A 27,144-nucleotide genomic window follows, 5' to 3' on the forward strand; every position below is an offset into this window, starting at 1 on the left:
TAACATGAGCAGGCAATGCGCCCTTGCGGCCCAGAAGGCCAACCGCATCCTGGGCTGCATCAAGGGAAGTGTGGCCAGCAGGTCGAGGGAGGTGATTCTCCCCCTCTACTCTGCCCTGGTGAGACCCCACCTGGAGTACTGTGTCCAGTTCTGGAGCCCCCAACACAAGAAGGACATGGACCAGTTGGAGAAGGTCCAGAGGAGGGCCACGAAGATGATAAGAGGGCTGGAGCACCTCTCTTATGAGGACAGGCTGAGAGAGTTGGGACTGTTCAGCCTGGAAAAGAGGAGGCTCCGGGGAGACCTGATAGCGGTCTTCCAGTACCTCAAGGGGGCCTACAAGAAAGATGGGGAAAGGCTGTTTAGCAGGGCCTGTTGCAATAGGACGAGGGGTAATGGTTTTAAAATAGAGGGGGGTAGATTTAGATTGGAAATTAGGAAGAAATTTTTTACGATGCGAGTTATAGAACACTGGAACAGGTTGCCCAGAGAGGTGGTGGAGGCCCTATCCCTGGAAACGTTCAAGGCCAGGCTGGATGAGGCTCTGAGCAACCTGATCTAGCTGGGGATGTCCCTGCTCAGGGGGTTGGACTAGATGACCTTTGAAGGTCCCTTCCAACTCTAACCATTCTATGATTCTAAGTATGAAAAGTAGTAATGTTTAGATGTAATTTTATAAAGGGTTATTTTGCTGTGTGGTGTTTTTTTTGGTTTTTTTTTTTTTTTAACTAACATGTAGGTCAGCACTTCAGCTGTGGCAGATCTATCAAAGGTGGTCTAAGAACCACAAGTAGATGGTACATAGCTAGTTTGATGCATGTTATCAGAATACAAAAGCACGCAGAAATTACATTAGCATACCATTTTGTGCATTAAAAAGAAAAGCTATGGTGTAAGGATAAAATACTTCTTTAAACAGACTTCATCCTATTGTGCGAACAGAAATACTATGAAAAAAATTACATTCAGTTACTACACTTTTATACTTTAGTATCAGATTATATATTATTTTCTATTTGAATTAGTATCACTACAATACTGTCCTACATTACACTGATTATTGACATACGAAAGTCTTAGCTGATAATACCCTTTCCCATCCTTAATAAACAAAATATCTCATGTAATTAAACTTTTTTCCCCTGAAATATACTCCAAAATTTGGAGAAACAAACCAAGCATATAGGCAACTACTCAAAATTAACTTCACAAACCGAGATTGTTTTAACTTTTTGGTTTTTAAATTAAAAAAAATAGTACAAAAGATAATACTTAACGAAGAAACCAAATGCCCAAATACAAAATGGAAATAACTGGATAACTAGAGGTATGGTTGAAACGATGTGGGATTATAGTAGCTTAGAAGTGAAAACGCATCAGTAATGTGACACCACTGCAGAGAAGGCAAGTTCAATCTAGGATACAAGTACAGGAGCCCTTGTACTTGTTCAATTCAAATGCAGTACTACTATATCTACCAGCTAGCATTTTTTGCTACTGCTAAGGTACAATATCCAGTTTTTGAACTGTGATGAGAGACCAAAATAAGTAGGTTTATTTGACTTAGAAATCATGCCCCTTGCACTCCCTCCCAACATTTAGGGTGCTCCAGTTGTAACCTCTTAAATATTGCAAAAATTCTAAAGGGAATGGTGCTTCGCTGTTCCATATGTCTGCTGAGCTTAGGACAAGAAGCAATTGGTTCAATTTGTAGAAAGGGAGATAGAAATAATAGAAAGTGTATTTTAAAATGTCACATATTGGTAGCCACAGGAAAACTTCATTTTAGAGAGGGTGGTGGTTTTTTTTTTTCTCTTTCTTTTGAGAGTGGAGACTCTTAATAAATTAAATCTTGGACAACATCTGTCAAGGATTATCTAGATACACTCTATTTTATGCAAGGGCAGAGAAATGGACTCTCAGTTTTCCAGAGGACTACCCCAGCCCTGTACTTCTATGATTCTACTTCTATTAAGCCTAGCATAAGCTGTTTCTGGCAGAAGCAATTTAGAAAGTGGAGCTAATTCACAGGCAGCAGATTTACCCATCTCTTCCTCTTATTTAGGGATTTTGGGTCAACATTTTAACAAGGATCACAGCTCCCCCTGAGCTTACTGGCGATTGCTGAATTAATTCTTGGACAAGTTGCTATGAAGTGATGTTGAAGTGACATGCTCATGGCTTCGTATTTTTATGATCATGATAACAATAAATACTACTTACAGAGAGATCAAGTCATTTTTGCTAAATATTTGTGTGTTTTTTAAAATCCATCCTTGTTAAGGAAAATACTTAGAAGTGTGCATACACATAATTAGTAACCGATGAGTTGCATCTGTTTACAGTCTGGGATGCAATTAGGGCACACCTAAGAGAACACCTTGTGTATATTGGATCACAGCATCACGACAATTGGGAAAAGTGTGTTGACTGTGAACATGGAGACAAATGACAAGTGGTGAGAGTTGTCTCAATGGGAGTCCATAGAGCAGCTAACCTTTCTTATTTAATTTCTGAAATTTTTATTTCTAGTAAAAGTCCTATATTGCAGCTTATGTGAAATCTCTCTCTACTTCTCGTATCTGCAAGGAACATTTATAACATTTCAATTTATTTTTTCCTAGAAGTCTTAAAGTTTTGTTATAATTGTCTCTAGGGTATGATGTCACGTGGAGAAAATATAATGTCGGATCCTTCTGATTTATACGACTGCATGTTTGCCTTCAACTACAGGAGGGTGACTTCAGGAACTCATACGCTTTTTTCCAGTCCCACGTTCCCATAGCTTGTCTTATTATATTTTATCATTTTTTAAAATGCAAAAGAAATAGCTACTAAAAAAGTTAAGAATGGAGTTATTACACAAAACAATGGGAAAATACTCAAACTTACTTGCCTATAGCTAGAAATCAAAACACACAAGTGAGAATCAAAGAAAATAAGCACAAATGAGCAGTTAGGATCAGAGAGAGCCTGAGCACAAACAAGAAGTTATTAAATACAAAACATACAGATAAGCAATGAAAGAAGTCAGATACCCTGACTAATACAAAACACAAACTGAAAATATCTTTAAAAAGAGACATGTTAAAAGCAGCACAAAACTAAAGCAGACAACTAATAAACATCTCAATCTTCACCTCAAACTTGGTGGTTTGGGACGTGGCACGTCTGAAATATTTAGCTTAAGAATACCCAGTCCTTTCGTCTAGGTAATCACTCTCTCTACTCATTGTATCTCAAGACCATGCTGAGTGTTCAAAGTGTCCAAGAAACAGCACTCTGATTTTAGGTAGTGTACAGGGCATCTATCAAATCCAAAACTTAAGTTTGTAAAGAAAAGAAGATGACGAGGAAGCTAAGATTAACATTGCTACTGAAAAAACAAATCCTCAACTAGCTTATTTCTAGTAGTTATTTATTAAAAGCTTGATGTAATTTTTATTAATGATAACTAACTGACTTTTGTAACTTTGTAATGGAGATTAAAGCAGAGCTGAGGCTTTCTGTTGAAGCCAAGATGAACACAGACAATAACAAACACCTGCAAAACAATACAGTTCTTTGAGCAGTTACCATATTTCAGTTTTTACATATTCTGTGCAGTATTCATTTTCTTTCACTCTAGCTTCCAACTGCTTTGAAAACAAATTGTAATTAGAGGAGGTAACGCACTTGCACCTACCTCTGCACTTGCAGATAACACAGCCATGATTGTTCTGCTGGAAGCCCATCGGACAGATTTTACCACAAGGCAGTTCCGGGCATTTCTTACACCGACAGATTTCACAGCCATGCTTGTTCTTCCTAGATGACAAAAATAACGTGTAAAAGGTCAGCAGGTCACTTTAAGTATCTACATGTCATGATCTTTAAAGCAAAAGCATCCCCTAAAGAAGCTGCTGATCACGTAAAGAAAATTATTGTTAACTGTCACCCTCAGGTTCAGTGGGTCTATGGGGTGTACAGGTCTCCAGTCCTGCCATGTGCCCCCTCCATGTGATTGGCAAAATCTCTGCATTTTGTACTTTCAAGCCATAGCAGATAATATACACACAAGTACGTGCTGTGACACACAAGCAGATTACACACACATACAAGTATGTGCTTGTGACTACTATTGATGATCGTTTCTTTTTTCAAGTGAAAAAGTAGAAAGAATAACTTAAAAATTGTGAAGAAGTTGGAGGGGTAAGTATGAAAACATAGTAACAGAATTAATACAAATTGTTGTAAACTTTTTTCCTCCAAAAATTGGTATAGTAGATTTCCTCTCTTGCATATTAAAACTACAGAGATATCTCTGAAAACATTAAATAAGCAGATAAAAGCTTACTTGAAAACTAGCGTGTGGAATACCAGTAACCCATACAAAAAGTAGTAGATGCACAATAACATATTTTGAAACAAAGAAAACTAGAGAACTTTTCAGCAGAGTACAGAGAATCAAGAATATAAATGTTTCCAAAGCTTCCAGGTGAAGCTCGGCAGGAGCGTAGTGCACCACCTGACAGCATCTCTTCGCAGCACCATATACATGCTCCTTCTGAGAATCCTGTACTGAATATTTGCTTGCCTTTTGTCAGGAAAACAGATAATACCATCCAAACTCGAGGCACAAGTGTACTGCTTTCCTTCATGTACCAAGAGTAATTTTCTATGCCTTCTCAAGATACAGGGGGAAAAAAAGTTGTAATGAAGAAGTTCAAGACAAACAGGGGAAAAAAGCCAATACATTATTTTCATGAGTCGGCTGATAAACATATTGCTCTAATGAGGTGTTCTCGTTTTGTTTAGTAAGGGGGGGGGGGCGGGGCGGGCTAAGGTGGTAGCTTCTGTAGGAAACTGCTAGAAGTCGCTCCCCTTTGTTCAGTGGAGTCAGCCGGGCCTAGGGCGGACCCACTGCTGGCCAAGGCCGAGCCAATTGGTAGCAGAATGTTCCATGATAACGCCTCTGCGATAACGTATTTAAGAAGGGGAAAACAGGAAAAAAAAAAAAGAGGGGAGAAGATGTGAAGCAGCTGAGTGGGGGCAGAGAGGGGGAGGTGCGAGCCTTGTGGGCCTTGCAGGCCTCACCCTCTGGCCTCCTGCAGGGCAGCCAACTGGGCCCAAGTTGGCCCGGCCCGGCTGCAAGAAGTGGAAAGGAGATGAGAAGTGAATGAGATGTAAAAAGGATCCTGAGAGGTGTCTGCCAGCCTGTTGTGAAGAATTTTTTCTTGTGAGAGGAACAGCTGCAGACGCCAAGGTCAGTGAAGAAGGAGGGGGAGCAGTAATGCAGCTCCTGGCCAAGATTCCCCTGCAGCCTGTGGTGATGACCATGGTGGAGCAGGTTGTCCCCCTGCAGCCTATGGAGGTCCACGGAGGAGCAGAGATTCACCTGCAGCCCGTTGGAGGACCCCACACCGGAGCAGGCGGATGCCTGAAGGAGGCTGTGGCCTGTGGAGAGCCTGCTGGGGCAGCTGTTCTGGAGGGACTGCACCCTGTGGAAGAGATGACCCACGCCAGAGCAGTTTCATGAAGGACTGTGGCCCATGGGAGGGACCCCACGATGGAACAGAGGAGGAATGTGAGGAGTTCTTCCCCCAACAATGAAGTCGCGGCGTAAAACAATGCGTGATGAACTGACCACAACCCCCATTCCCTCTTCCCCCCGTGCCACTTGGGGGGGGGGAAGATGGTAGAGATAATGTTAAGCCTGGGAAGAGGGAGGGGTGGGAGGAGGCTATCTTGGTCTCTGTCTCATTCTCCTGCTAGTTTTAGAAATAAATGAATAGTTTCCCCCAAGTCAAGTCTATTTTGCTTGTAACAGTAATTTTAAGGATTTCTCCCTGTCCTTATCTCAAACTTCGATCTGTTTTTCTTATATTATCTCTCCCTGTTCTCTCAGAGGGTGGGGGGAGTGAGAGAGAGACTGCGTAATGTGGTCCCAATCGGGGCTGAACTACGACATGAGGTAACTCACTAAAACTGTGAAAAACATTTACTGGGAAACTGACGGATCCCTCATTGAATACCACACCATTAAATGCAAACCCTTCCCTCCAAAACAAAGACAAAACATGGAAACTTAGACAAGAATACCTAGAGGGAGAGAGAAGAAATAAATTATGTAAATCCCTAGAAAGCCTGACTTCAAGCTCTAGAAAACTTTATTTAACTTTTTGTTAAGAGGCTGAGGAAAACAAATTGTCACACTGTAGGATGGAGAACAGAAGACTTTCTGTCCTCCTATCCATGTATTTTTTTTCCTCCTTAATCTCTGTAACCACAGACCTTTTACTATCAAAAAAATGCTTCTTTCCATTAATGTGTAGAGCTTTCAGTGAACTCTATTGAGCAGTTTTTTGCAGACAGTTGTGAAAAAGTTTTAGTTTCTTTAAAGATACACAAACTCAGATTTTCCAACTACTAACCTTTGATGGTCTTGAAGATTATAATTAGAGATTATTTTCCAATTGGTTTAAAAAGGTTCAATTTTTTCAGGTGTAAAAAAAAGCAAGGGAAAGATCATCCCAAAGATAGGGTTCCTAAAACACTAGCATCAGACTGAAATGAACTTGTTTTTAAAACATCTTGATATTACTCCCAGCTAGCATACTATGCTTATTAATATCTGCTGTCATTTCTAAAATGCTTTTGCTGCCTAGTTCACATAGATTTTCTAATAAAATTGCTTTATGCACACTTCAGTTAAAGAAGAGTGTTTCAGCCTATCTAAGTACAGAAAACATACAGAAATCTGCAGTTTTCCTCTGTAGGTCAATATACTAAATGAGTCATAAATATAGGCTAAAAATTACTGCTCTTTACAATAAGCAGTGCAATTCTGTAAGGGGCTGATCATTATAATTTTTATAATGTCATCTATTTGAAGATGAGCTGTGTGGTTCAGTGCTAGCCCATGGAGCAGTCCTGACCTGTGCCATGTTTCCACTGATCTCCCACAACTCCTCTGAACAGGATATGGCATGATGGGGCACACAGCACGCCCTGGACTGGGGAGGGTCTTGGCAAGTCATTAAATGGTCCAGATCTGATCCTCTGTGAGTCAATGTCTGATCGAGGTGTCACTTTATCATGTCTAGGACTTCAAATGAATAGTTGTAAATGCAAAATTAAATATTTACGCTTTTTAAGTGCTTTACCATTTTTTTCCTTTGCACTAAGTTCCAGATACTTTCAATTTCTGCAGATCTGAAGATCTGAGTTTCCATTTTGAAGTGCATGACTTGGTAGTTTTAGTCATCCTCAGGTGTAAAAAGTAAGCCTAGTAACTCTAGGAAATAAAGCCTGTCATTAGTCTCTTCTTCAACATCATAAACCTTACTATTTTTCTAAGTTTTTCCTACTCCTACATGACAGTATCACACGGTTTCTTAGACACTGGCTGCTTCCTCCACGAGTTTAGAAAATCACTGGGATTTGTGCCTGAAATTTGTTTCCTTTAGCAGATTATCCTTGACACATGATTGACAGTGAAAAATACTTGCACCTAGGACTGAGCATCCGTATGTTTCAAGTACTCTTGCAGCTCATGGACAATACTCATAAGCCTTTTCCTATCCTTCTCAGAAACCAAGACATCAGTTCTTTATTACAGGAAAGCAAGCTAGGCCCATCTATCTTTTTTCTCTTCAATCGTCTTTGATTTTCATTGAGAAGACGGAACTGTTTCTGGGTACACAGACAGCTTTAATGCAAGTTTCAGGTATGTCCACATCAAAGAAGATGGCATGAATACCTTTAGATTTCCCCATATGATCAGATATCAGCAGTACGATACTCACAGATCACACAAACTCTATACTCTTGACTCTGTATGTCAAGAGGATTGCACTCAAACACAGCAAATCAGTTTACTGAGGTGCAAAGTATATTAGGTTCCATTCTTGAGTTATTTCCTCTCTCTGAAGAGGTAAAAGTAGCGTATGTAAAGGCATCACACTATATGATGTGATAAGGCTAAATGGATGACCTACAACTAGAGGAACAGTCTCAACTTACAGAAGGTTGGCTTCTCTGGTGTGTATCTTGTGCAATGCCATGAGGACTACAACAGCATAGTGTCTGCACCTGTATTTTCAGATCAGATTTAATTCACATTCTTTAAAGTGAAATAGAACGTTATATTCTATCCTCCTACTCTTAACGGAGAAAAATAAAATAAAATTTCAATTTCCAAATGGAGTATTAATACTGATTTTTAGAGATTTCTCCTTTAAGGCCTTTCAAAATAATGCAGACACTTCTCACCTGAAGTGTAACAAGAGAAGGCCAATAGAATTATTTCAGATTTTTTTTTTTGTTCTTGTTCAAGAAGGTATTCTTGATGATTTATACTAGTGAGTCAGACTATAACCCTTAGCATCACAGGTCAAATTCATTGCAATCTGAGGGTCATCTTCCAATTACACATAAGGATCTTCCTCATCTTCATTTAAAACTTTCTTTAGAAAAGCAGTTAAGTCACAGTTAATGAGAGAGAGAGATCACAAAAGTCAGACCTCTCAAACCAAGTAACAAGTTTCTGATTTAATAAATGTTCATTAATTCATTCATTTATTCAGTTTACATGGAACAGCAGACTTCACTGAAGAACTAACAATACTAAAAAGTAGCACAGAAGACATCACTAAAGAGAAACCTTTGCTTAAGTAAACAAAGTGAAAATCAGAAGCTGGAGAGTAAAAATACACGTAAGCAGAAGTAAGGGGTGCATCTTGACCGAAAGCTAAGGAAAAAAAAAACAGGACCAAAGAAAATATTATTTTTAGCAGTTATACGTGGTCTGGTCACTAATGAGGTAGACTTAATAACATTATAGCCAGTCACACACACTGGGAGCACAGGCCCAGAAATGGAAATTTACTGTCTAAACTTATATTAAAATAATATTTTTTTTTCCCTGAAGATCCAGAATTTCAAAGGTAAAAATAGATTCAGTTCACTACAGGTTACTAAGGACTCTACTATCTTCCATTTAAAGTTGTAAAAATACTGTCTACTTTCCTTTTTTAAAAAAAATACTGTTTAGTATAAGCAAACCAGACAAATCTGCTCATTATGTGAAATAAAGTATTTCTTCATAAATCCATTTTGTTGGGAAAGGCATTGTACAATAAACTAAAAGAATGTAACAATAACCTTAATATATTTACACAAATGAAACACATTAATCATAAATGACTTTGACAAGTATAGTTCAGAACAATCCTTATCAGCAGTAGAAAAACATTTTTAATACTTCAGTGTGACATCTATATTGTGACTGCCAGTGAAGAAAATCAGTAGTAGTAAACTGAAAGGAGAAGCAAACTTGACTGCTTTAGATCCTGCAGAAAAGTAAAAGAGTAGAAATAAACACATAGACGTTGGTTCATCGATATATTCAAGCTATTTGTGTGTAAGTCCAAAAAGGAAATAACAAAAGATATTACATAGGCCTTATTTAATGGTTTTCTTATAGAACTTTTGAATAGGCTAAAGCAAATGGCCTTGAAAATAATAATGTGTTTATGCACTTGTAATATTCAAATCAAAAAAAGCTTTTCCTGTTCCAAGGTGAACGCTATTCAACCACACTGAATAAAAGGTAAAAAATTTTGTAGTTAATACCAACTGTCTTTGCTGTTATGCAAACATATGCATGCACACACTCCTTGAGCATGTGGATGAAAAGGAGTCTCCTCAGATTTTGTCCTGATAGCTTTAAGTTATCGAATCTGCTACAGACAATAAATTAAGAGCTACAATATGAAGAAAGTGTAAACCCCAAGATCTAACAGCCTTAGTGTGCCCTTTAAATATTATGTTAAATTAATCCACTGAGTTTATAAACCAGTTGGAAAAACAACCAGAAACCAAGTATTGTTAATGGAATTTAGTTTTTAAAACATAAATACAAAAGAAAAAAAAAAAAACAATAAATGTTCAGCTATACAGCCTGGAGGCTGCCAAGCTCACATCCTATAGGTGCTATGTTTCGTGAACAAGTAAGATGGCTTCCATCTTTGTTGCAAATAGCAATGAAATATATTCTGATGGCCGTTATTCAGAATTTTTCTCTCTTCTGTGCCAAAGTTCAAAATCAAATATAAGCTAGCACAAATCATTTCAGTGTCCCCTGAGAAATGGTTACACCAGATGAGGACTATATGGCAATTTCCAGTAAATGCTTGAATATAGTTGTAAGTAGTATTTCTTTACTGCTATTGTCTCATCCCAGCCACCCTTCCTGCTGATTGCATCATGGAATTCTCAGAGTTTAAGTCACCCCAACACCATTTTCCTCTTTGGCTCCCACCTTTAAAAGACTTCCTCTTGGGTTTTGTGCCTAGTCAATGGCATGGCTAAAACGTCACTCTCCCCAGATGCTTTTTAAAGAAACTTTTCATGCTTTGTATTTATTTTAATTGACTTAACTCCTTTGATTCTTAATCTAAGCAGCTTTACCCTATCCAAAAAACTGAGACACCTAACCAGTCACTATTTCTGCTCAGTCTTTCACATTTCTTTCATTTTGCTATCCATCTTCAGCCATCCTTGCCTTTAAAGCCTGGGGATGACAAAACTGATATCCACTTTCTGTAACTTGCCTCCTACTGTACCTTCTCTCACTTGCAAAAACTGAAAATAACTCTCAGCCATTCTTGAAGTCAGCATGCTTGAGGATAATTTTATTAACCTTTTAATTTAAAATTCTTACTTTTCCTCTCTCATCTACTAAACTTTGAGTTTTGGAGACAGAAGTGAAGTTTGATTTAATCTTTGTTGTCTTTTCCTCATTTTGTCCTATTTCAGTCCTATCACTCTTATGAGTGCTGTTTCCTGCAAAACTTCTATTTTGTAACCAGAGGCAAGTCAAATTCTGTATCTCAAATAAAAGAAAAAGATACAAGATTATATTAAACGGTATAACTTTGTTTTGCTGGACTGCAATTATGTAGGTATTTTCAAATTACACTAGGGATACCTCAAGGATACCAGTCAAGCATCCTTTCTAATGCAGGAAAAAAAAAAAAAAAAAAAAAAAAAAAAAAAAAAAAAAAAGAGTGACTCAATGTTTTCAAGGCAAACATTCTTCAGACTTTCTCATTTCTTTTTTTTTGGCTCTGTATTGCATCTTATTTGTGCCATTATTGTTCCATGGGACATGGGTCTGCTTTTTGTTTGATGTGATGCCACCTCCTGTTTGGCACCATGCACAAATCCAAGAGCTGTATGGGCAGTAAGAGGGAGGTCAACCAGAACACTGTATTCACCTAAGTGGAACACCACTCTGTGGCTAAGCATAGCATGAAGATCAAAGGAAGGTATAAGGCTGGTATTTTTTTATTTTTAACTTGGCAGCACAACTGGACAGAATATAAATTGTTCACTGGCACCATGTATGCACAGAACTGATTAAATCTGTGAGACTATCACTATGTTACAGCTTGATTTTTTTTTTCTAAAATCTCTGGTACCTTTCTGGTTGTGAAGGTTCTACTCTATTTTGATTCTTCCAAACTTTATTAAAATTGAATACCAAGAGGAGGACACACTACACTGTAGATTACTGTTATAAAAACCTGCAGCATTTATGAACAAGTGTCAATCAGAACTCTGAAATGACCCAGAACATAAAGGAGTATTAGTATCAAACACTGAGAATTGCAACATTAGTAAGCTTAATTACAAATCTTAAGAAAACAAATTACATGTGAATACTGTCTGAAGATCAGCTGTCATGAGGTAGAAATTAAACGGTTATGAAAAGCAGGCAGTTACATGGAATGGACCCATCAATAATAAAATGTATTGGTAATATATATATACACACACACACACAAAAGACTCAGAATAAGACTGATTACTGTGACATTTCTATGTGACATAAGATCTGCTCAGTTTTTGTCACCTGTTCCACAATGAATAAATAACGCAAATATTTCCTTTTATGGAGAAAGAACTCCAACAACAATAAAGGTTTTACGAAAACTTAGATAAGAGACAGTACTCTTCTTCACGAATTCTGTAAAGTAACTATCAGAAATGTCTTACTAAAACTAATCCACTGTCATATCAACATTAAAAAACCTTGAAATATTATAAAATCATTTGAATAAAATAAATGGGCTATAAAATGAAAGGGTATCACAGCAGAATATGCAAGCAGAATTTCAGAAACCTACATGCCAGAGACATTACTTGTACCTTTTTCATCTTGTTTGTCAAATATTCTTAAAAAAAATTAAAGCACTGCTTTGCTTTTGTCATTTGCCACTGGTTTTTTAGTTGCTTTTTCTTAATTTCTTGATCAAAATCCCTTTTGAGGAATACTTTAGTCTCACACCAAATAATGACATTTCTATCTTTCAGCATTTCCCCCTGCTTTGCCATAAACTAAACACAAGTACACAAGCCTGGGTTTTGCATGTTTTCGGTACATACAGGGATTATGTTAAGTATGCTTTCAGAATGAGAATACGTACAAGTATCCAAAGGGACAGTACTTGTCACATACAATGGGTTTGCACTTCTTAGGCCGCGGTCGGCACTGACAAATCTCACAGTTGTGGACGTCAGTCTGGAAGCCGAAGGAACAGTCCAAGGAACAGCCCGAAATGAGACCGGTGCACAGCTCCTCCCCTGCGAAGGACACATGCAGGTTATCACATCATGAAAACTGTTTATACCAGGAAAATGCATCTGTAACAGACTAAGTCTTCTGCTCCCTTTTACTCCACAACTTTCTAAATACTGGTAATCCTTACCTTCAGACTGTCCTAATTTTAAAATATTTGACAGAATTCTCCAGAAATGACCCAAACCGTATAGCCAGACACTACAGGATGTCTTCAGTTCCAGTCAAGAACTTGAGGAATACTACCTGGCACCCTAAACTAACAAGATTTTGTAAACAGATGCCCAGCCAAAGGAGTCCAACGTCCGAGACTGTCGGCCTTTAATAAAACAGTTAAAATAACATATAATTTCAACACATTATATGGGTTAATAGATTTCTGTTCAATATAGAGTATCTTTATTTCTCCTCTACTTATTTTAAATAGAACTGAAAGGCAAAGATGTATTAACAACTTTTATTCCGTATGCTGTTTGCTGTCAACTGTTTGGTGATTAAGACTTAGTTTTTAAAAATATAACTCTAATACCCTAAGATATGATCTAAGCTTAGAGATGCCAGACTAAAAGACCCGTCTCTTGAAATTCACTACTATGTTTTATAAGTCTCTGGTGGCAAGAGAGATGCTGGATTTCTGGCATCTCAGTTTCTCCAGTACAGAAATAAATAATGGTCATTACATTCAGTCTGACTGGAATTTACTGTTTTGAGAATGACCAGTTTATTTTTGTTGTTCTTGAAAGAAGAAGTGCCAGAAAGACCACTCTTCGCATACTCTGGGATATGAAGTTCATTTATAGGTTGCAGAGGTAAGAGGAAACAGAAAATAATTATTTTTGTTAGAGTAGAGATGCAAACCACATTACTGTAATAGCCAAAGCGAGAGCAAAATAGAAAAGGAGGGAAATATAATTGAGATTCTTCAATAGAAGAATATGATGGCTGATACCCAAAGGGTCAACCTTCAGAGCGATATTTAAAAACGGCTGATCTCCAGTTGAAACATCCACACTACTACAAAGTGCTGGTTATACAGAGGGTAGCTGCAGAGTGCTCCTCCAGATGTGCTCCTCATTCAAACTCTGAAGACTACTTTTCTGGGAACATTTAGGGATAGGGTTTTTCCAAAGAGGAGATCAGTATGTTGACTTATTCTCTTCCTTACACTACCTTCTGTGGCTCTGTAATGCAAAGATAATCTTCACGCCTCTAACATGGTAATATACTGAAGGCAGAGCACAGAAAGAATCTTTGCTTTACTTCAATGCTTTTTCTTCTGTTTTGTAATGTTGCATTTAAGACTGCAAAATACAGACTTAACCAGGTGCGGCTAGCTAAGTGTTGCCTTACCTATTCTACCAGCCTAATGCTCATTTGGTAAAGAGTAACTCAGAGTGAGACTGAAGCCTCAGAGGAAACTGGCAAATTCACTGCCTACTTCGGCGGTGGAATTTGGACATCCAAGTCCAATGCAACACAAGAGCCTTATTATCCCAAACAACAGTTCTCAGTCTAAGTAGGATGAAGATCATCAGGTTCATTGCTCCTACCTCTCCACTTTTATGCAAATATGGTGTCTCAAGGTGCAAGTTTTTTTTTGTCATTAAGAATACAGAAAAAGAAATGCCAGATCCTTTCATATATACTCTAGAAGTTGTCTTTGTCAGCAGAGTACCAATGCCACAAAATTTAAGCATTTACTCTCAGTCAAATCTAACCTTTGCACAGAATGGTAACTCTTATCTCAGGTCCTTGCTTTACTCAGAGAGAAACACATATATAAAGATCTTAATGAAGTCTTACAAGTTTTTAAAGGATAGCGTTCAGGCTGATCTATCAAGAATGCTAGATCATTTTAACAGGTAGCCACTAATGCGGATGTAAAAGCATTATAATGCAGAGGAAACTCTGAAACTATTCTCTAGTAAAGAGTGATGTATGCGTAACACAAAGAAAAAGACTTTCCTTGAAGCAAGTTAAAGTAATGAGAATTTGTCTTTAATTTATGAGCTTTTAGACTGGAATGTTTGTACACAATTATTCTCTGCCAGCATATAATGATATAAAAGTAACTAAACTTTTCATTATGTGTGCCTTTATAAGGTAGTAATAATTTTTAAAGTTAGACTTGAACTTTATAAAGAATGTATGGAAAAGCACACCTGCACTGGAATATCTCCAAAAAGAATTAAGTTCAGTTATGACCTTCAATATGGTGCACGTTATGATATCTCCTGCAGATGCTCAGAACTGATCAGTGAATAATCCTGGAACTGCACAGACTGGATCGATTAGAACCATTCATTTTTTGAAGTGTACTCTGTCATGGAGATGAAGTGCTTAGGTGGCTGTCTATAAACACCAGGCTCATGGAAGATATGTCAAGGCACAAGAAGGCACAAATGCAAAACGATGGGAGACATTTCTCCCTTACCTTTGCATTTAGTCATCTTAAAAAAGTGAAAGGAAGAGCTGGAAATAAAAGCAATTTAAAATCTAAGAAAAAATTAGAAACAATAAGAACATTTTTTTTTTAGTTGGCATATTTCTTTATCTTATTTGTCTCCACATTTGTGTTAAGGAGCGCTATCAAAGTGCAACCCCCAGGTTTGAGTATGAAGTTCTAGAATGAAGCAAAATAAAGATTCCTCAGAATGCCACAGTCAAATATACTTTCAGTCTTCTACTTTGATTTGGTTAGTGAAAGTGCTCTTCAGAGGTGCAAAACAAGTTTGCTACGTGTAAAGTTAATTATCTTTATTAAAGGGGTCAAGGTGTCTAAGACAGTGCTATACAAACAAGAAGACAGTGTCTCATCCGAAGTAGCTTATGATGTTAAATATACTTAAAACTCAAATAGTCAGCTGACATACTAAGCAGAAGATCCAGTCTCAAGGCAATATTTTCCTTGCTTAATCCTTTACATAGTGAGTTATCCTCAAAAGAATTTTCACTTTGTGAATGGTCAAGGAAGAAAAGCTCTTCATAGCCTTGGGGTCAGATGACTGACTAACCAGCATTGCCTCTCAGGAATGGACACTAAAGAACATACAAAATATCGAAATTCTGGCTATGTCAAACATACAAAGTTTGCTGAAGTCAATACAGACCACTGTTCACATCTGAACTTACTAGTGTTATATCAATGCTATACGAGGGAATAAAAATAATCTCCACAGTTCTCTGCTGACAGTCTTTCTAATACGATGCTAAAAATGATGCCATCTTAGAACATGGTTGTTACTAAAATTAAGATGTTATTGTACTTAAATCTCTGATAGTGTGACATTACAAGCTGTAGAAATAGATTTTAAATAGTTTTTGAAAAAAATATAAAGAAATTTAGTGTCATGAAAATCAGAAAGAGAATTCTGGTCCGCTTTCTGACGTCACATCTAACCATCTAAATTTCTCCTACTGAAACATTATTGAAAACATGACAATTACAGGCAGTCTCAAACTGAAGTACCATCTGGTGCAAATATGCAGTTTAAGACTGCTGCACAGGCCTGTTGAAAACCCTAGTCCACAGTTTTAAATCAGGTATTATTTTTCAGAAAAAAAGAAGAGTGAACCTTGAACTTTACAGTGCAGAGTGCATCTCTCAGAGAAATAAAAGAAAAAAAAAGAGAAAAAGATATCTCTATAGCTTTAGCTATAGCTTTAAATAATCACAAGTTCATTATGAAAGGATAAGTAAAAACATATTTCTTGCTACAGTTGTGCATTTCAAGTGACAAATACTAAAAAGAACTAGTTCATCAAAGTCAACTGCAATGAACTGAGGAAATTTATTATGGCAAAATGTTAAAAGGTTACTTGTTTGGGTGCTTTTTCCACCTCTGCTTAGATAAATTTCACCAGGAACCTAAATCTCAAATCATGGACTGTATTTGCAGAGAAGAGATCCAGCCCTAATTGGGCTAGTAACTGCTTTAAGAGCCTAACACGGGTAATGAAACAGTCTGAAAGGATAGGAAACATTTTAAAAGCTAATGCCAAAGGAAAAGTACCTTTCAGAGTTCAAGAGAAGTGCATTATGCACCTGCACGTCACTGCAACTCTAACAGAATGGGATCAAGCTTCTGATCACAGAATATAAGACATCTCTATTTCGCTGACTGATTAGTTATAACAACATCACCTAGGGAACTAAACTAATGGTTAGACAGGAGGTAGAAAACTAAAACTTTAAAAAAAATGATGAGTAGGAAATGGATTAAAGACAAGACATCTCTCCTTGTGCTGCTTAGGGAAATATCTGGCTGGAGAGTACAATTCTTCTACATGAGTTGTAGAAATACATTCATTAATTTTTCTTATGAAACATGAAACGTCAATAAGGTAATGTCAATACAGAAACAGTCCTTCTATGCAAGGTCACAGGAGGGCTTAAGGGGATAAAATAATAATAGTGTGGTGAAATGTAATACTGAAAATGTACAAAGTCGTGCTGCCCACAGGGAATAAACAAGAATTCTTGCTACAACCTGAGAGTTCAGGCACAGGATATTGGTTGATCTCAATGTGTTGCGTCCTTAGAAAAAGATGAATGTGTTCCTGAATGTCTCAGGCTAATATAACCATATATTTACCACAAATACTTAGCTTTTTAATGTGAGGACAGAGATTAGCTGAAATACCACACACAAGTCTGGAAGAATTTCAACTGAAGTACAGCAGAAGGCTAGAACAATAATAATGGAAAGGTTGTCCTCAACCAATGACATTATCAAAATAGCCTCCTGCTAGGAGCAAATACTCACTTGAGGACAAACATGCACTGAATAGTTACAGCAGTGAATCCAGTGCACTCAATAAGACTATGAAGTTTTATTTTCCATGTGCAATCATGACTGCAAAAGCAGCAGCAAAGTCAGTTACTAACAAGCCCAAGTTTCTAGTCACAGTCTTCCCTAGACCTCACTATATTGGCAAAAGCTATTGCTTATAGACTTCTAACACGGCAGTTTTAACAAATACTTTGCTCTATAGTTTGCAGCAATTTAACACATTATATGCTGACTTGGATTTGGGAAATTTCAAATTATTGGATTCATTTGGATTAATTTAATGAGATGCTCCTGGAAAAAAAAAAAACAAGTAAAAAAGGGAAAGAACAGTTGAAGATGAATTGGTCTTCTAAAATACATTTGTGAATGGTTAACAAACAAATATTAACACAAAGGATTTTAGGTCTGATCACCATTACCCCTAAACTCCTTTTAAATATAGTGGTTTCTTTCTCCCTCTTTCTTCACCCACTCACAGTTTCATATACATAGACTAAAATAAAACAAATATTAGAGTTTCAGAATGTTTGGGATATGGGAGATGGGAGAAGACACTCTGAAGAAGAAAATCTTGTCTTAAGAACAGATGATCAGCAAGATATGGTGAGCTCCACGCAGCACACTGCACACAAACTATCTGGTGTTTTAAAACTCTTTTCCACTAAATATCTTATTCTTAACAGTTGGGTAACTGTTAAGACCAAATCACTGTCTGCTAAAGGAAAGAATGAGACGGATAAAAATCAGCATATAAAAGCATTTGATATACCAGCGTGACCTACTATGGTCCAGGGCCCACTCTGCAAACAAGCAGCAACAAAGTTCTGTCCCAGGTTACGCAATATTAGCAATCTTTGCATTTGTGACGATTAACTCAGCAGTCAGATATTTCAGATGTAACACCATCTCTCCTTCTCAGTTATGGTATCTCAGAAGCAAAAGGAATCACAATTCCTTGACCTAAATTCAAACCATCAGATGTGTGATTTATTCCTGATTTCAGAGTGCTCACATCCCCACCTTACATGAACCTATGAATATTTGGAGTGTTATAAAATATTGCTCAAAAACCAAACTTAAAAGTAAACAAAATTCAGTTCCATGAATTTCATGCTTAGGTCTATAAAAGGTCTTCTGTTTGAACTTCTAATAGCTTGACTGTAATTCTAGCTAACTCTTAGTTGAAAAAAGAGACTTCTAAATTTTCTTATTCTAGCATATATACGGCATATAAAAAACTTGAAGCTCTTAAACTGGGATATTTAACTTTCTCCAATTTATTATTTTACAGATGGACACATTAATAATTGTACTATAAAGACTGAAAGTCATCTTAGTCTAAAATCTTTTGAAAATGCATTCTAGAGATGTATAGCCTGTTGAAATACGTTTAGTTTTCAACCCTCTAATTCATAGATAAAAAATAACTGCCAGAGAGTATTAATATATGCTTGACAAGAATTACGTCAGTATTTCAACTTGGCTTAGGCTGGTGTCCATTTTTTGAAAATTTGTAGCGTGGCTACACAAAGCTAGCTACATACCTTTACCATCATTATTTTCTTGACGCTGAGGATAGATCATATCAGGAGAACTGTTTCACAGTACCTTTATAATTAAGCACTCCTCAGCCGTCCTCTTGGTGTGGATTGCTACTGCTGGTTAATCTTCAGGGGTGGGGATCTGGGGAGGCAAATTTATGAAGGAGAAAACTAGGTTACTTATCAGTAACTGGAATTCTCTGAATATATTGCCTCCACAGATCCACACTAACCCTCCCTCCTTTCGTTAGAATTAACTCATGATTCACAATAGCTGGATAAAAATGAAGGGACTGGGCACTGTGATGCTAGAAAACCCTGTTTAAAAAAAATAATCTCATGAGTCCGCTGAGGCAAATTACCCGCTTGGATACCTGCTCTAAACAACTCTAGGATTCACATACAACACACAACTTCATGAAAATGGATTTGTAGCAGTGGCATCTGGAAGGTGGAATTACTGGAAAATGATCAAGCTTCCACAAACCTTCTAGCAGCATAATAGGGTGACTTTTATTCTAGTGAGAGGACAGATAATATTTATTTGGAATGAGTAGTTCATCAAAATTCCACCCTCTTCAGGGAGCATTTCCACTATCTTCCACATGTGTACTTAGAGTTAATATTTCTATTCTATTTAGGATATGTACTTTTTTCTGATCTAAGCCTTAAATGTTTAAGAAACATACTCCATCCCCGATTTTCCATTGCTGTATTTCACTAACTGAGATCTAATATATAATAGCTATTCCTTTTTACATAACTGCGGAAGGATAATAAAACATTTTTTTTTCTGCCAGGTCTACAAAATTATTCAAAAATCTAAGATGCACTCTCCTTGTGCTAAGGATGACTACCTGGACTGTCTTTGTTTTTATAATTTTTTTCCATGGAATTTGTTGCTAAATCAACGTGAAAATTATAGATAATTGTTACTAAAAGAGAAGTGTTACCTAATTTACATTTCACTTTACTATTTACTAATTTTGGAAAATCAGTCTGTGTAATTATTTGTCCCACCTTAGTATGATATCAAAAGAAACATAAAATATGTTTATTTAAATGGACAAAATAACACTGAGGGAGTTTTTAAAAGTGTTCAGAACACATTCCTGAGCAGGGACTACTTACAGGAACAAAGACATGAAATATTCGAATTTTGGCCAGGAAGAGTGAAAGGTTAGCAAAACCCATCCCACACACTAACTACTGAATGATTAACGCACAGAAAAGAGGAGTTGAGACGTTTTCTCCCATTATAGTCCCTGAAAAGTTTTTCTTATGCTTTTTCCCATCATCACTCCATAACCTTATTCAGAGCCTTAACCATTGCTATTAATGACAGTCCGCAGATGCACCTACCTAACTTTTCTGAAACTTTTCAATCCTCTCTTTGAATGTCTACACAACTAAACCAAGTCCCACACTGCCCAACCAAAATTCCATATCAGAATTCCACCCTGCTCCACCAGCTATAAAGGGAGATGGTGTGACTTGCCGGTATATTGAAGTCCATGACTGCTAGTACAGAGTGAATGATAGTACCTCCTTTTTAACTCCATGGTAGAACACATTTTCTTCTCATTTAAGGAAAAGTTACAAATGCTCTTCCAAAAGTATTTCTGTATCTATATAGAATGGGTGTGGGGGAAAGTGGTGGTTTTATGTCTAGAGAACTGTACAAACACGTAATATACCAAGATTACTGATTTTTAAATAGTGATTTCATGGTTTGCCTTGAGAGACCAAAGAGACCACAACATGAAGCGGACAATGATGCACTATGGTGTGCAGGGAAAATTACTTGTTCCAGTCTTCTACAGTTGTGCTTCTCCATAAGCAGTCTGGAATTAATGAAATTGCATGGCAGTTGCATGTTGAAACTGCAAAGGTAAGCCTTCTAAATGAAGCAATTTTTAAAATTGACAGTAAAGCTCTAGTTTCATTCAATTTGACAGTTCAAAAAATACTAAAGCTGAACATGCTCACAGTTATACCCTGAACAGTACTTCATGTTCAGTTCATTTGGGGTAAAATGCTGTAGTCTAAGTTTTAGGAGATATTTTAAAGGCTTTTTATTTTTCATTACTATAACATAGGGAATAGACAAGGTCAGATAAAATACTAGCCCTCATTGCAGACTCTCAGTGAAGAATGATTTAGTGTTCATCAGCAACTCTCAGATTTTAAATCCTATGTTACTGCAATCAACAGGCATTATTCAATGTGCCCGTCAGTCCTCAATGGAGCAACAGGAGTCTTGCCTTACAAATTGCCGATCACTGGTCTTGTTTCATTCCCCTAACGTACTCCTCCTCCTCCAGACTTTAATCCACTCCAGTTCTCCTCATGAAAGCAAAGGCCTAGATGCTCCAAACACAGCAGCAATTGCTACACCCTACAAGTAACAATATTTTGCTTATTTACTTTTTTTTTCCTATTTTTTTTCTTGCTTTTGTATAATCTTATTTCATTATTTTTTTGGTAATGCATTTCATGTTTTTCCTACTGTTTTAGTTTTATCCTTGGTATTTTGCAGCAGTTCTACCTATCTCCTGGATTCTACTTTTACTTCTATCCTCCTGTAGTGCTGCTTTGGCATCTATACGCTCCTGGTCAGTATGATCATTCTTCCTCCCTCATCATCTGTAGTTTCGTCTCTACTCACTGGAACTTTCCCCCCATACCTGTCTGTGCTCACTCTTTGCTCAGTGGTAGTTTTCCCCTCCCTTCTCTTACAACTGTGGTCTGCTTCTGCTTTTTTTTTTTTTTTTAAAACATTTTACTTTACAGCATGTATATTTTCACTGCAATGTTGTTACAGCATGTTTTTGTGTTCACTGCAAAACCAGAAAGAAGGATAAAGGACAAAGTAAACTACTTCTATTAAAATTGTACTCTAGAAATGTTATGATTTGCTTCTTTCTTTGTTCTCATTCTGTAGTCGGCTTGAATCAAGCTGGATCAACCTAAAACTAAACTATAACAAAGCACCAAACAAGTTTCACGGTATCATACGTAGACAATTATTTCAGAAAAAAACTGTTGTATTGATTTCTGGCTACAGGAATGTAAATGAAGGTAATAATGAGGAATAATTTACAGCTTTGCTGTATGTTCTTCCACTTTGTCATTTTGCTTTTATTTTAGCTGAAATAGACTGAAGTATAATGAATCTTCACCAAAAATATCTAAAGAGAAATTAGAAAAAAGGAAACTATATTGGAAAGAGATTAGTAGAATTAGGATATGATGACATCAAAAGGTAATGGGGGACACGTGGGCCTCCTTTACTCGGGTACTTTAAATCTGACTCAGTCAAGTGGCATAGACCAGCAAGAAAGAAGTGGGTGCAGTACAAAGACAGTAATGTTCCCAAAAGTCCACGAGTCTACATGAGCTCAAGATAATACACATTCTCACATTCTTAGAGAGCCAAGATGCAACTAAACAGGTTTGGACATGAAAGTATGTAGGAACTCAAAACGCAGAGAACTAGTGCAGTACATTTTCACCATATTTGACCTAAAATGCCTTTCTTCTCAGTGCTCACACACTCATCTGTCCAGAGCTTTGCAAGCAAGAGACATGACTTGACAGAAAAATTTTACTTCTGTCATATTGACTGACAACCACTAAGTGATGAAGACTTCCAAGCTGTTATTTTTCTTCACTTCTTTAGAAAATAAAGGTTTCCCCTCTCTGAATGACTGAGGAGATTTTTAAGCAATCTATAATTCAAGTTATTGAACTGAAAAAAGATGACAGACAAATGATACTATTAAGTTTGCTCCAGTTTGCTACTTCAAAATGAAAATAATTTCAAGCAAATCTGGCAAGAGAAAAATTCCCTTGAATAGGTTCTTACGCACTATTTAATCAGAAACACTCCAAGCAAGAACAGAGACTTCCTGGGATGTGGTATGTGTACACGTGCAATCTAGGACAAAATAAATGATCCTTTGGAGTGATGGGTCTCCTGTGCTCCAAACTGGAGGGAAGGACTGTATACACAGGCATATATGATGAAATTTGCTGAGTATGTCCATCATCTTCTTTGGGTCAATCTCCTCAATCAATTTAACAACAATTGAAAAAAAAAAAAAAGAAGGAAAATAAAATTACAATGTTAAAGCAGAACTTAACATTTCTAATTTTGTCCGTAGGAAGAATGAAGTAAGGCATGAATGTGATAGCTTGGATGCAAATCTATGCAAAGTTGTCCTTGCCACAAATACAACTTGTAATCAAAGGTATTATTTTTGTATTACCATAATGACATTATTGCTTGCCATATATTTACTTGTTATTAAGATGCCCTGTCCTTCACCTTATGTAAATATAAAAAAAAAAAAGCATGTTTCTTTAGAAAAAAAAAAGTTTAAAAAGCCAGGAAAAACCCTTTTCTTGCTTCTGAAACAAAACACTAAAGAAATCCTAAAGCTTTTTAGTTTGTACCAATTAAGAGTTTTATTTTGACTGTTTCTACTGGAGACTCCTAAAATAGTCATACTCGTTTAGAAAGAGCTGAGAATAGACAGACTGAAATCAAAAGAAGAGGAATAGAGTAATACTTCAGTTTTGAAAGCCTCAGAGGCTACAAGGAAACTGCAGAACTACAATAAAATTATGAAGAGAGTTTAAACCCCTGCCTAGGCTGGGCTGGCAGCAGAGACTAGTATTCCACAGGTGTCCTTTGTTGGGCAATTCCAACAACCAACCTGACCTTGCTTTATATTTCATTTGTAAACATCAAATTCTTAAGGAAACATGTACAGAAAATACAGTTTTGCTGCTTCACTGATACATGCAAATTTCCCACAAGGCACAATGATTCTCCTTGGAGAAGAAATAGATGTTAAATAGATGCACAAATCCTAACTAAAATATTATATATATATACACACACATACACAATATAAAGATAAGAATATGTTACAGAAATAAAATTATACATGTATACAGTCATATAGATACAAACATCTTCTCCAAGTATATAATTTTCAAATATTTATCTTCAAAACTTAGGTTAGCTAAAATAGTTAAGTTGAAAATAGTCTGTTTAGCAATAGGAGTGCACAAACCTGGATGCTTTTAAACTCTACATACACAGAAGAAAATTAAATGTAAAAGCCTTATCAGACTTCTCAAAGTCTGAATGAATATTAAGTCTCAAATTGTTACCTTTTCTACCTAGCTGATAATTTTTACCTAAAGCCAAACATTTTGTTTTCCTCCAAATACATTTTAAGCAAGCAAACAAGCAATGACAGAAATCAGGAACCTACCCTTTAAAGATGAATGACTATAAAGCACACACATACTAACACAACATAAAATCAACATTATGAATGGAAAAAAGCAGCACACTAGCATTTTTCCATACAGCTTAATATAAAGGTAGAAGCCACTGCGTTTTTGCATACTCACTAGTTTTGCACTGACAAATGCGGCAACCGTTTTGGTCCAGTTTGAAACTATAGATACAGTCTTTTTCAGTGAGAGTGCAGTTCACCAGAATCTCACAGGTCGGTGGACCTATTGTGATGTATGTTGGTTCTGAAGGCAAGAAGAAAAAAATAATCTGAGATTACTTGAGTATTTTAATTAAGTTCAGAAAAAGGCATACAGAATGCAACAGTGAAGAGAATAATTTATAATTCATTTTGCTTCTGATTAATATTCTTGGTACTTCTGAAACAATATAAGAAACAGACTTTGTTTTGAAGCGATGTACACTCATCACAAACAGTATAAAGCTGCACAAAATTTTTGAAACAAGAAAAAATACTACTTTTTTTTTTGTTCATAACAAAATCAGCTTTCCTGCATATCCAGTTTAAAACTGAATGTAAAACACTTATATTGACCACTTTTCTCTAGAAATATTGCATCAAAACTTTGTGCATCTATTCTACTCTAGAAACTGAATAGAGCTTTCTCCAAAGCTCAGTTAATTGACACTACCCAAGCTGCAAATCAAAACATGTGACTCAGTAGATCAAATCTTTCCTTGAAGTGAATAAGATCACTTCTGCCGAAATTTAAATCGGAAGACACTCTGAATACCAAAATGGAATGTAAGATACACTGTGTATGAAAGATATCTGGAAACCATTTAACATGTCTATTCATTAAAAACATCACTTCTGTGTATATATACACAAGGCAATAAACCATCATATGTTTTATACAGTATGCACATTTTCATGGACTAGAGGTGGCCACATCTTGCCATCTCTCATCCTCAAACCAAATACATTGAAAGATGGATTTTGCCATCCTTATTTAAAGTCAGATAGTCTTTACACTCAGACTGACAGTAAAATACTACTCAACATTGATTAAGTTGTTAACAAAAATACAAATTTCTGTGCCTGTTGGCTCACTGTCCAGCAGGCAGCTTTTGTACCCATGCCTTCCAGTCAAGTGAAAATGATCCTATTACAAGAATGAGCTTTTCTGCTTTCATTGTCTTTCAGAATTTTCAGCCTTCATAGCTTCTCCCCAGCCTTACTCTTCCCTTCACAACAGTTTATACAGTGGATGAACATTTTTAATCCTTTTTAAATTAGGTCAGCTAAGTACAGGGTTCAGAGGGAAAAACTGCACGAAAGACATTACAGTGAAGTTCAATGACTTCAAATTTGTCTCAGAGATCACAGTTCAGATTCCTCACTTTGCTGAAAGTTCTGAAGCAACATTCAAATCCTGTTGCTTGTGTAATTTTTGAAGGAAATGTGGCTAAACACTTTATACGTATATAAAATATGACCAACAGCTTTGCTAAAATACAAGCTGGAAATCTGTATAATGGCACCCGTGTCTCTGTAGACTCCTCAAACCTCTTCGAATTTAAACTAAAACTTTTCCTGATTTTTTTTTCCCCTAAGAGTTTAACATAGATTACTGGTTGAGGGCCAAAGGAGAGATTTTATAGGTTTCTGTGAATTCTTCATTTCACAACTCCAAGTTCGCATAGGTAGTATGGAAGAGCAACCACAATGAATAATGTATGTTAGAATCCGTTGATTCCCAAACTAGACTTCTTTTAATCTCAGTGAACTCTTCATATTTGTTTTCATGTTCATTCAGTAAACTGACTAAATCATATTAACGTCTAATATTTAACATCTGCAACTTCAACAACCATTAGTTCAGGAATCAAGAACATAACGACACATATCAGTAATATGATATATTGCAGAAACTCCATTAATTAATCTTGTCTGTTTAGGACTCAGAGTATAGAAACTAGTTTTGCAAACACACTGATTTTTAGCATCTAGTGCCTATACTGAAAACCCCCTTTCCTACATCACTCCATTCTCTAACCAAAATACCCTAAACATGCAGAAGTCCAGAAAACAAGAATTACCCTGAAGCTACATTCAGTTTACTGGCCAGCCAGCCCAAGCCCTACACTTAAAATAACAAAAAAACCCACAGTAATGCTTATACTCACTGCTAGTTAAAACCACTACAAATCATATGAATAATTAATGCTACACAAAGCAAAGTTCACAGACAGTAACATGAGCTGGAGAATTGAAGGAGATTGTAGCTTTACCATCTGACAGAAGAACAGTTCGGTAAAAATATGTAGTTAAAAACTCCACAAAAATTCACTGAAAGCTGAGATGCAGCTTAGTATTCATTGATCCACTTGAGTGTAAACTAAACCTAGAGAGAAACAGGATTATGTTTCACCTCCCCCCCATCACTGAAGTTCACCCCTCAAGATAACTTCTCTTTATTTGCAGGTATAATTTAATACCTAGGAAAAAAAACCCAGTGGATATTTGTTATATCTTTTTTTTTTTTTTGTGGTGACTTTTCAAAGCTATACTTCTGTGTTTTGATGGTCTCATGTCTCGGACACACAGACACATCGATTTTTTTTCCCTATACATACAGCAATGTGGTATTTCTTACAAGGGACAAAATTAAACTGTCATTATATCAATTTTAAAGGTTTTTGTTAGTCATCTGTTCATTATGTTTTATTATTCTGTTACATCCCATGCTTGTGCCTGCTCTCAGCATCCTCAGTTTTTCCAGACAAGCTTACAAATCTGTTTTTTCTCCCTCCTGTCCCTAAAGGTAAGCCCTGAGATACAGTAATTTTATATGCATGCCTGCTTCTCAATGAGCTGCAAGTAGAGGACAAAAGAAATAATTTAAT

At 36.6% G+C, this 27,144-nt stretch overlaps 1 protein-coding gene across 1 annotated transcript in view; it reads right to left on the reverse strand.

The window, feature by feature from the left end:
• Nucleotides 1-27,144, reverse strand: part of CRIM1 (cysteine rich transmembrane BMP regulator 1) — a 198,307-nt gene that overhangs the window by 23,031 nt on the left and 148,132 nt on the right. The window contains exons 8-10 of the mRNA XM_086745319.1: nt 24,390-24,518; nt 12,474-12,630; nt 3,686-3,807 (exon numbers count right to left, since the gene is read on the reverse strand). Coding sequence (XP_086601445.1) covers nt 3,686-3,807; nt 12,474-12,630; nt 24,390-24,518 — 408 coding nt within the window. The remainder of the gene's footprint in view (nt 1-3,685; nt 3,808-12,473; nt 12,631-24,389; nt 24,519-27,144) is intronic.

The sequence above is a fragment of the Chlamydotis macqueenii genome, chromosome 3 (assembly GCF_036417535.1).
Source record: "Chlamydotis macqueenii isolate bChlMac1 chromosome 3, bChlMac1.mat, whole genome shotgun sequence".
NCBI lineage: Eukaryota > Metazoa > Chordata > Aves > Otidiformes > Otididae > Chlamydotis > Chlamydotis macqueenii.